At 39.6% G+C, this 12,277-nt stretch overlaps 1 protein-coding gene across 1 annotated transcript in view; it reads left to right on the forward strand.

Moving 5' to 3' along the window:
- Window positions 1-227: 227 nt before the first annotated feature.
- The window catches only part of PTPRZ1 (protein tyrosine phosphatase receptor type Z1), a gene marked incomplete at both ends in the record, with an annotated part of 129,668 nt that continues 117,618 nt past the window's right edge, over window positions 228-12,277 (forward strand). Inside the window, one exon of the mRNA XM_082280542.1 lies at window positions 228-285. Coding sequence (XP_082136668.1) covers window positions 228-285 — 58 coding nt within the window. The remainder of the gene's footprint in view (window positions 286-12,277) is intronic.

Genomic DNA, 12,277 nt, shown 5'->3' on the forward strand with positions numbered 1-12,277 from the left:
CGCAGCCCCCGCCATGCGCTGAGCGGAGCCGCGGCCCCGCAGCTCCCAGCGCCGCTGATCCCGCCCGCCCGCGGCGTGGGGGCGGCCGCCGGGCGCGGCCGCGGCGCGGAGCCGGATTCCCGCGGGGAAGAGGTGCAGCAGCCCGCGGAGGCAGGCGGGCGGGCAGGAGGCTGAGACAGCCGGACAGGCAGGCAGGCAGTCGGAAGGAGGCGAGGAACGATTTGGACATGCTCATTCTCGGGCGCTTGGTTGCCTGCATCCAGCTCATCTGTATCCTCAGAGTGGGTGAGTGATCTCTGCATGAATTCATCTTCGGGCTTCGGAACAACTTTTCTCCCCGGGCTCCGGTGGGTTTTGGTCTCTCTGATCCCTTTTGCTTAGGTATTGCAGGCGCAGTCCCTGTCTGTTCCACACCGCGAAAACACGCTGTCAACACCACGGGTGGGAGCGTTTCTCCTACCCTTTTTACCTCAGCCGCCGGCCTCCGAGGATGCGCGGTACCCCACGCCACCCCCGGCACCGGCGGGCTGCTCCGGGCGGGGCTCGCCAGCCCACCTTGCCTTTCTGCTCCCCCAGCGCGCCCCGCCAAGCCCTCTCAGGGGTCCGGCCCCGCTGGGCTGCCTGCACCCGCGGGGGAGGGACCGGGTGTGGGCCGGTGACAGGGGGAGAGAGAAAATCCGTGCCCGGCAATGCTGATACCGAGCTTCTTTGGGGACATGGGATGTGAGATGTTACTTTAGGCTCTCGCATGAGCTGTTCCGAAGAGAAGGGGATGGTGCAAAATTTCACTTCATAAAAGGATTCGTTCTCCCCGAACGGGTAACGTCAGTGGTTACCCTAGACCATGCAAAATACCAGTCGTTTATTCACGTGGGACCCCACATACAGAATATGGATTCATATATAGATTTAGTAGGACTGCTTACATAACTAAATTCATTTTCAGCTCATGCAGACCTGTGCAACTGGAGTGCATTCTACAAATCATGCAGTGCCCTGTTACACGAGACGATGTTTATTATAACCACCGTGAGTCACTTGATGCTGTTAGAAGTGCTCTCTTCAGTACGTCGTCAAATAAATTCTAGCAGCTTACGTGGTAGGGTTCATATCTTGTTGGATAATCGGTTTGAATTTATAAGCTTTTATCAAATAGATCACTAGAAAATACCAGTTGGCTGCTTGTATTTCAGTATGAGGAACTTGGGAGCCTCACCTCCATGTGTACAAAACCAGTCTTACAATAGGTCTGTGGTGACAAAGTAGTCACTAACCTACATTCGTCACCCAATAGGTGGTGCTGCTTCTGAAACCATGCAGCTCTATAAACAAAGATCGGGGTTAGGTTACTCGCAGTGAAAGCAATTTCGTACCAAGTTCTGCTAGTTAGAGAAAACTACTTTTTAAAATTTTATGGGGAAAAGTAATTTTGCCTCTTTTCAGAAAATACTGTGGAATGATTCAGCTATATACGTGATGAATGTAACTGACCTTCAGTTAAAACGTGTGATCTTTGTAAGGGCATTAATAACATTTTAATGTCACTTTTGAACTAACCTATTCTTAAAAATAGGGTGTTTACTACAATTCTCTTACTTCTAATAATTTTCTTGTACTATGGCAAAGAATGGCCTATTATAAAACTTTTGATAAGTTTTCATAATGTCTTTCTTACATTGCCAACCTGTTTCCTAAAATCAGATGTGCTCCCGAGACTATTTAAAGGAAAAAAATTAGCAGGTGTTTTTACATTTGTGTGGAGGTATATGAAAATGGTTGAGAACAGATCAAGTATACAATGATATGATCATAATGTAATACAACTCTATTCAGTTTTGGAAAGAACTTCCCTATTCAGGTGATCCTACTACATTGGAATCAATGAAAGACAAACATAACTTCTGTAACCTTTTGTTTTGTTTTGTTTTAAATAATTTCATCTAGCATCTTACTAGAAGTAAGCTGGTTTTATATAATGTAGTGTTTAGGTACTTGTTGTGCGTATGGATGTTATATTCATGAATTTACAAGATCTGACAGGATGGGAAAAGATTTTCTACTCATACATAAGGTGTAAGTGCATCTACTTTTTGTTTCTCTAGACTGATACACTGTTGTTTTCAAACCTGACCTGAAGAGGACCCCCTTTCTAGATGTGATGGATTGATTTGGTCTCAATGGTGCATCATTCTGAAGACTCATGGGCTAGACTTCTCAGTGTGTTCAACAGTATGATTGTTCCCAAGAATGAATACCCTGTACAAGCTATTAGATAGATTTAGTCAGATTTGATTTGAATGTGTTCCTGTTTGAGTACCTCTCCATAACAAATATGCTATAATCTGATAGCATTAGTTCATAGAAACAAATACTTAGTCAGAATCCTGATATTATTTTCTTCTGTGGTTTTTGTTTGTTTGGGGTTTTTTTCATAAAAAATAATATCAATTATTGCATACCACCAATGTATGGTTCCAGGGGTTTGGTGAGAGAGAAGAACTGGATGGGACTATCTGGCTCTTACCATTAAATATTTCTGGTGCAGAAGAAACCAGACCCACAGCTCTGTGAACGAATTGGTGCTGGAGAGCATGGCAGTCTGCCTCTGTGGAGCCTATGCTTATTAGTGTGAGGCTAGGCAATGTGTAGATCCCAGCCTCATTTGCTTGCAGTTTCAAAAAACGTACCAGACCTCAGGTGGTCTGGTACAGAGCTTTTTAAGTGGTCCTTCCTAGTAAATCTGACTGGGATATTTGCTGTTGACTTTGGGAGATTCATCAGGGAAATCTGTCTCATATGTGTCCAAAAAAGAAAAGGCAGCCAAGACACCCTCACTGAGGAATAAACTATTAGAGCAGATGTAGGCAAAAAGTTCTTCTGGGAATGGCAAGACAGCAACAGTTCATTCTCTGTCTAACTGAAGAAATGCTTAGGAGCTTAGTTCTAACTTATCTGCTGAGTTATGAACAGCACCTTCCTTCACAGTGTTACTGAAGCCAAGGAACTTGATTACATCAAGTACTGATGTAATTTTTTATGGAGCAGGGTACTGTGTGAGTAGTCTCAGTGAGTGCCATTCAATGAAACTTGTGGAGTGAGATGCTATTCAGTCACAAGTAAGAGCTCATAAGAAATCCTATGCAATTGTTTGTGAGCACTACCATGTAGAGATTTCCTATTGAGTTTTTTCTTTTACTAAGATTAAAGGGAAAAAAACCCAACCCTACATGGACAATTCACTTGGATTTTTACATTTTTATTTTAAATGAGAAATTTACGAATCTGTAATCTTCAGCCTGTATATGTCTCAGACTGAAGATATTTGAAAATCTGCCCTGGCTTACTGATGTGTTCCATGTAACCTGAAAGTCAGTGAGGTGTGCCCTTTTTGTGCCTTTTGTGGCATTGTTCCTATGGAAATAATATCTGGAGTCTTTTCAATAAGTAGATTATTTATGAATCTGTGTAGGCAAGAAAATGTTCATAGAAGAAGGAACATGTTTTAACAAATTACACTGTAATTGTGGTTAAATTTGAGTCAAAGAAGTGTAAATATTTAGGCAAGAGTTAAAAATATTCCATGCTCTCACTAGAAAAATGTATGGGTAGTTTCCCCAAATAAGGTAAAAAATTTCTCTAGAATTAGCTGATCTGCATCTTACTGCTATCACTGTCTGACCTCAACCAGGCTTTTGTGTTGCAAAATGCAACTAATTAATCTATAAATTTAATTAGTTGTGTCTCAGTTTAATTTCTCACTATCTAGAAAATACCTCTCTCTCATTTTTAATTTTTTTCTGGCATCCCTGTGCCATGACTTTATTTGCACAAAGCTGGTAACAGTTCCCTAAATATTCTTGTTTTTCTTATACAGCTGATATCAGGACAGTATTTCCAAGCTGTCAGGCAGCATGCACCACACTATCAACATGAAAGCAACTTCTCTGCACTCTTTACTGGATGGTCACAACTAAAAATAGTGAGAATCTAAAGCACAGCATCCAATCACACTGTGTGTTCATTCTCATGTCCATGTGTTTAGACTCAGTAAGCCCTTAGACTGCTAGAGGACTGTGGGATCAGATCCTTCTTTTTTGCACTAACCTCTTATTTTGACAATGTTTTTGTAGGCCAGTTATTTGGCACACTTCAAACTGAATTGCATCACAGTAATAGTAATGTATACTACTGCTAATGCTTGAGCACATTTTACACTTAAGATTGTATGTTCCTATGGATGATGATACATAGCTCCTATGGAGAAATTTAATCCTGCCATATCTAAAACATAAGAGCTAAAACAAAAAAAAATAAGAATTTTAGAACTGATTTATTTTATACTTTAACCATCTATATTATGACCATATATATGTTACGCATTTTTGTACCATAGAGATTTATATATATCAAAATCTAAATATACAGTATGGATTTCTTTTAGGTTCAAATACTAGCAGGTATGAAAAGTGATGAAATGAATAGCATTTTAAAATTAATGTCAGTGTAGCCAAGTATTTACTCAGCGCACTAGTCGTCTGTAGGACATATCTAAAATAGTTATGTAACTTCCAACATTGAATCAATACAATTTATAAGGAGAGTTTTCTAAACTGCATTTGGCCTTACTTCATCTCTGAATTTACCCTTCTCTCTGAATTCCTGGAGAGAAACTAAATACTATATATAAAAATAAGATGGTAATTTGAAAACATTATAATTATAATCTGTCTTGTAAATTAAGATGTTAATTTATTAAAATAGGCACTTGCCCATTTCTTAAGGAAGGCTATTTCCTAGATTTTCAGTGCTCATCATTTAAGTGGCCACTTCCCACTATGAGATCTCTAATTAGGAATTTAAGGGTGAACAGATTCTGTTCTTTCCCTGACAATTTCAATTCCTCTTCAAATGTGCTGTGCTTCTCAGTATTCCCCGTAGGGCCTAGAAGTCTGTGGCAGTTCCGGAGCCCCCAGCTCCCATTTAACAGCTCAGTTCTCACAGCTTCGTGCACCATTTATGTGGCTTTCCTGTTCAAGACATCCTTTGGCTATTCAATAAGCTTCTTTTCCCATAAAGACAAAAGTTACCTTTTTGAATACATGTCAAGCCTTCTGTATTAGAAAGATGAATCTACAGGAAGAAAAGAACTTACAGTATTAAATAAACAAAATGCACTAAATGAAAGATAGCAAATATTTCAAAGAGGCTGGGACTATAAATGAGACTTGGCTCCTGCAGATTGTTGAGGAACTGTTGGCAGCAGAATACTTTGGTAGGAAGGTATGGTGCAGGTTGCTTGTTGAATACAAATTACAAATAGAAATTAGATGTTGGTCCACCAGTTCAGTCTTGAGGCTAAAGTGGAAATAACTGGAGATTTTAGAAACAAAGGGAGGGTTTATTTTGCTTACTTTGCGTCACTGGCTAGTAATTGTGGTACTATCTGATAGAGGTGAAATAGTAGACTTTTTAAGTAAAGCAGACACTGTGAAGTGTCACAGCTTATTCTAGATGAGGCATGCCTCTCAAAAGCTCCTATTGCCTTCTACATCTTGCCCATAGGAGACTTTGGTTTCCTTTGATCCACTGGAAGTAGCCTATTTCGCCCTACAAATCAGTATTTTTCATTACTATTTGAAGACCCCAGGAGCTATTGTTTGAGTTAGTTAATTTCAGAAATCATTATTGTGGTGAAAGTCACGAGGATGATGAAAGTCCTATCCTACATCTGATGAGGAAACCTTGGCAATGAAAGTAGGATGCCTGTGGAACTTAGGTGTTTGAACAAAAAATTTTAATCAAAAGGTTCCCAGACTCAGCTCGTACTTTGATGGCTTCCAGGGAAGCTTTCAGGCAGCTATAGTTTCTCTCCTGCATGTGCCCTAACCTGGCCTTATCGTGTGCATCTCAGTGCCTCTTTAAGTCCAAAGTTTCCTTGGATCCAAACCCAAATATCCTTTCAGATGACATTCCTGAGCCTTAAGTCAGTAAGGTTCCCTAAATACATACTGACAGAATCATGATCTGGCTGCTGCTGCTCCTGTTTGGGACAAAGGACAAGATGGTGGCTGTGCCACCTTCTCATGTTGTAGCCCAGTCACTGAAGCATTTTACCAAGACAGTCTAGAGAGAAGGACTGGTCTGAGATAAAGGGATTTGAACCTCCATCTTCTGTCTCCAAACATTAGGTTTTGTCAAATGAGAAGACTTTTCATACTTCTTGTGTAATATGAAACAATTTAGCTTATTTTTAAAATTTTTGTTAGAACAATATTTTGAGAGGATTCTGGACAATACCTTGAAAGAGGGTTGCTAAGCAGTTGGAAACCACATCTATTTCAGGAATTTTTGGAGCTGGAAATGGAACCTGGGAGAGTTTGCAAGAAAATTTTCCAGCATGTAAGTTTGCCTTTTTCTCACTGTCCACTTCAGGCTTCTGAAGCAAGGACTCTGAATTAGTAAGATACCACAGCAAGATAGAAAATATGAGGTCTTAGGACTGCTCCTACTCCTGTTTCATTATCTACTTGCTGGATACAATGCATAAATCACTACCCCTGCATTTTCTCTGGTTGAGCAGATTTTGCTTGTTTCTTTAGTAGTTCCAGATACTTATTTAAAGAAGGGAATTCTAGGTTGCACTTCTGAAAGACTAACCTCTCAAAGGTGGGCAAAGCTCAAATATATTTCCACCAATTCAGCATTTGACATCAGCTCTCCTGGTCAGCTGAGTACCATTTGGGCAAGCCAATTGCTTGTTACTGCACTCAGCGGCTTAGATCACCTAAAGATGGGGGAGCAGCCTGAACTTCAGGGCTCTGGAGCCTACTGCTGTTGTGTGACAGGTGGATGATTCTGCTAAAGCCATCTTGCACTTGAGTTTTTTGCTAAGTCAAGGCTATTAAATACATCCTTTGCACCACAGTTTCAGATTCAGCAGCTAAAAAATAGGCTAGATGTGGTTTGGCTACTTGCCGTATAAAAAGCACTATTTCCTTGTCTAGATTTTTACAGCATCCAGTTAGACATACAAGGTGACATGTTTGGTTTTTTCCTATTCCCCTTTATGTTTCACTAAACATAAAGAATGTAGTTACTTTGAAATTTTCTCTGTGGTATTGAAATACTAAAGATCCTACTGTGCAGGTAGCATTCAGCAATTTGTATTTCTCTATGAAGATACTAGGACTTCACCTGAGCAGTGAGAGATTTTATTAAGAGTTTTTGGGAGCAGTATATCCATTAGTAATTTGGCTGTGAATTGTCATCCTCATTGCCAAAAAACTTCTGCTAAATATTGGATTACCTGGAGGCTGAAATACAAAGTAGGTAACATTTGAAAAGGTATCCATCTTCACTGCCTGATTTATCTGTTTGCTGAGATATGGTAAGAGTAAAGCAGTGAAGAGGTGGTTAAACGGTGACATGGAAAGGACAAAATAAGAGATGTCCAGAGTACTTTTTCCGTGTTAAAATCGTGTTACAAAAATTGGTGTTCGAAATCCTGTAAATTAAGGATGTTGCATAAAAATAAATCACATCAAATATATCTTAGTGAAAGATATGGTTCTGTAAATTCCCTAACAGAATGTGACAAAGAATTCCTGACTCATTTAAAATTTTCTTGGAAGTCATGGTAAGCTCTTTAATGAGGACAGATTTTTTTCTTGGTTTTTGATAAGCTATCCACACCAAATGAAATATTTTCCTGAAGAAAATTGAAGGATTTACTGAATTCATTGAGATTTAGACTGGTTTATATCATAATTCTTCAGAATACATTTTTCCAAAAATAATGCTATTTTTCAAAGCTGTCAGATCCTTAAAAAAGATGAATCTGTAATGTTCTGCAGGGGCAGCATATACCGAAGAAACTGAAAGCTTTTTGAAAGCTAAAGCAAATATTTTGAGGAAAAATGAAGCCTTTAAAATCAGCGTTTAAAAAAAGACTTGATTCTTCAATTGCTTTATATGCTGAACTCCATGATTTCAGCAGAAGTTCCCAAAAAGAAAAACATCTGCTTGCTGAGACTAAATAGCTAATGATCAGAGTAACAGCTGGCTTTATAAAAGGGACCTAATATTACTCCAGGCAATTTGTCTTCTGGCTCTATCCCCAAACTGACCAACTGGGTTTGATCTATTTCTAGCCATTTAGAAAAGTCATTTGGTTCCAAGTGTATGCCAGTTATTTCTGTCACTTCCTTTTGTAACTCTTATTCTGATAGCCATGTCTAAGTATGATAACTAACAAATTTGTCAGGCTGGGACTTCCTGGGAGGCCCAGGAGCCTTCTTCCAGCTTCTTAGAGCATTCCAGCTAGGTGTCTGTAACATGCCATTCTAAATTGGTGCACTCACCACACAACCCATCTGCCTGTCATTTGCACAGAGTTTGGGGCAAGTCTTGTGTGGTCTGTGCCTACCTCCTTCTTTATTAACTTTGAGTTTTGGTCACCACCTTTGCATTTCATGTATCTTGCAATGTTGCAGAAAAACTTGCTTTGGATTGTTTTGTTGGGTTTTTTTTCTAACACACCTTGGGTTTGTGTTAAAAAAAAACCCTGTGTATCACTGTAGATCCACAGATCAGAGTAGTTACTTCTGGGTTATGTGCACAAATAAATCCTGGATGAGCATCAAGAGGAAAAAGTTTCAGAAGACCTCTTTAAGTTTTAGGATAGCGCTAACACAAACCCAAATGACTGTAAACTGGCAATGTGCAAATTTATACTGAAAATTCAAAGAAAGTTCCTAACCATTACAACAGTGGAATTCTGAAAAGTGTGTCCAATGTTAACAGTGGGAGCAAAAAGCCAACCTGATTTTTTTTTGTAATTGTAGAGTACTATGTTTTTTTATGAAAGCCTGTGGCACCTGAAGCAGGAGAGAACCCTGACAGTGATCTAGGAGTTCCTGTCAGTGAGTAGCATGGCACAAACTGTGCTAAATAAGAAAACTGAGCAGTGTGTAGCTGGCTGTGCCAGCCAGCTGCCCACCAAAACCACATAAACCAGTCATTGCTCATGATGGACTGGAGCATTTGTAAGCTGAAGTACTAAGGAGTGAGTGCTCACTTAGCATCTCAAGTACCCCTCAGCATTTCAAAATGCATACAGAAAAAGAAAGAAATATATAAATAGGAGACTATATATATCATAAATACAATATAAAGTCATGACACTTAAAAACTTGCATTTTGTGTTTGTTTATTGTATTTTGGGGCTGTTGACCACTTGCTTTTTAAAATAAGATTACTCGTACAAGTACAAGGTAAGAAACCTCCTTTAAAGAAAGGGTTTTGAAATTGTGTTGTATGACTTCAGGGGCTAGTAGTAGAGTTAAAATACTAGCCAACTGAAAATCCTAGGGAACTAGCTAGCAGTGTTCTCACTCTCTCACCTGATACAACTGTAGGAGATTTCAATTCATTTTATTTCAGTGTCAAATTTTGCACTGGCTGAATTCTAAAAGTATTCTCTGGATCATCTGCCCATTTCTCATCAAACCTCTCCACGTCCACCTGTCATATTCCCATATAAATGGTTTGGCATCTCTGTCAGCCCCATTTCTCACTACATGCACATTTCTGCAAAGACACAGGCAGTTATGTGGTAGTTTACTCATGTAAAATTACTCCAACTTTGTGAGGGTTCTCATTGATTGGCTTCTGCACTCCTTTTAAAGTGTAATTCATACATATCTGATACAATTATTTCTCCCTGATTTTCCTCCTCTTTTATTTGGGATGAAGAAAAAGGGATTTGTGTTTTGCTTACTGCTTTATCTGTGTGGTAAAAAATCAAACAAACATAAATCAATATGTATTAGAACGAGCAAAACACTGGGTAAAAAAAATGGAAATTCCTTATTTTTTTTCTCTACAAGTTTTATTTTCTGCACTGCTGCCTAATCAATTTCAAAGGTTTATTTTTTGGTATGTCTTGATGAGAGAAATAAAATATTTCTGTATTTAGAATATATATATGTATTTGACCAGAGATCAGGACAGTATTACATTCGACGTAATTCATTCAGCAATACTTAGACTAGAATTTTTTCTTTTAATCCATTTGTGAAAAATAGATCCATGAAAAATTCCTGAGGATTATGCAAAAATATCCTTTAATCTGAATCTTTTTTTCAGTATTTTCTGGTTTGTGCTATCCACTGTGGGATTTGTAATGCATAAATCAGCAGACAAAGTATGTTTCGATGTGGCAGTAGTCATCTTTGTCTGTATGGGAAGTTCCAAACTTTTTGTGTGAGGTGATAAGATTGTGACACAAAATCTTCTAAAGATTTGTCTGAGCAGTGGCTGTACTCATGAAAAAGGAGGTTTAGATTAGATGCTAGAAAGAAATTCTTCACTGAAGGGGTGGTCAGGCATTGAAACAGGCTGCCCAGGGTAGTGGTGGAGTCACTGTTCCTGGAAGTGCTTAAAAAAACATGTGGAGATGGCACTTGGGGATATGATAAAGTGGTGGACTTCGTGGTTGGACTTGATGAACTTAGAGGTCTTTTCCAACCTTAAAGATTCTATGATTCCATGAAAAATGACAAAAGGAACAGATATGCCCTGTTGTTAGGAATACGTGCACATCTTTTATGATCCGATTAGCTTTTGCAACTATTTAAGTGTTTACTGTAGAAGAGATTCGTCATAGTAAAACGTTTTGCAAGTGCAATTTAGAGCAGATTAAAAATGTCCTTATTGCCCTGCTGAATGGAAGAAGACAGGTTCATCTAAATCTGGTAAAGCTAATAAGGCAGTGATGCATAAAAAATAGTTTCAGGTTACATGCAGTCAAGTGAAATACAGGAAAATGTATATGGAGCAACCAGAAAATCTAGTCCTGTTTTTGGTGAATAAGGTAATATGAGTTAATCAGCTTTTTCTAATATGATCTACTCATTCCATCACAATTGTAAAGAGTGCATTTGAACAAAACTATAGTACAGGTTTGCATGGTTTGCTTCATTAGTTAAAGAAATCCTTGGATGTGCAAGAGCTTTTTGAAAGACATGTAACGCTGAAATCTGCTGTTCCCTTGAAAGCAACAGGAAATTCAACCTGCTCAGAGTATGATTAAATCAAAGGGGTTTCATCCTCTTTTAGTGGAACTCAGAATGCTGGGTGTGCATAGACTGGGAGACACAACAGCCAGCATGCCCTGTACTGGGACATGCAAGCTTGGCTGGTAAAATAAAGATCAATGTAGATAAAAAAGTGTGAAAAAATAACTAACTGGGACATGCCTCTCAGGGCCACATATTGGACATAACTATGCTGAAACATCTTGTTTAGATGGCTAGACTTGGGAAGTTCAGAATTGTTGATCTTACTACCCCTAAGCCAGCTATACAATGCTAATACTGGACACTTCCCATCATCACCTAATAATACAACGTTTGCCAAAGGAGCAGGAGGTGACAATCCTAAACCTTTCCCCTGTACCGGGGTTTGAACCACAGCTGTGGAGTGCAGTATGATCCACAGTATGACAGAGCACAGCAGTTGAGGATGGGCAACACTGTTAATCTGTACCAGGCTGAAGATGGGAATTGTAGATTGAAATAGAAAACCTAAATATCCAGTCCAATGAGTGGGATAAGGTGGTTCAGTGCAGCATTTCCAGGTGCTAGACTAGATTTTTGCCCCCTCTTCTTCACTGCACCCCTGCTACCCTGCTCCAGAGCAGCAGCTGCTGCTGTGTGTGAGCAGCAAATCCCTGGTCTCCGTCTTCTGCTGTGGCTTCCTACCACCTTCTCCTGCTACACCCCCACAACACTGTCACTCTGTGGCTGCAGTAGGGATCTCTCTGCTGGGATGGACACAAATGTGCATTTGGCAGCCTGTACTGGTGGAAGCGCCTCTCTGTCTGTGATGGGCAGTGGGCAAGAAAATACGTTCTGTAGGTTGGTTTAAAGCCTTGAGTCAGCAGTTGGACCATACTGGGTTATGTCTGTCATAAAAGGAGTGATACATGGGATTCCAGTCCTGCTATCCAATGTAAAACACACCAGGATTTCTATTGTCTCCTGTAGTTTTGAAACCTGATGAAGAATGCTGCTCTATCTCCTGGTCTGGTCCATCTAGTGCTTATCTAGGTCTTCTGGGCATCTCTGAATGGTCACCTGCTTACCCTGCACCCATGAAGTCTTTGTATCTTTCAGTCTTTGACCAGTTGCTGATTTTTTTGTGTTGCAGAAGGTGAACCAGTTAGATACAAAAGTGGATTGTAACTCTCCCAGAAAAGTGTGTAGCTGTACCGTTT

The sequence above is a fragment of the Coloeus monedula genome (assembly GCF_965178545.1).
Source record: "Coloeus monedula genome assembly, chromosome: 4".
In the NCBI taxonomy this organism is placed as follows: domain Eukaryota; kingdom Metazoa; phylum Chordata; class Aves; order Passeriformes; family Corvidae; genus Coloeus; species Coloeus monedula.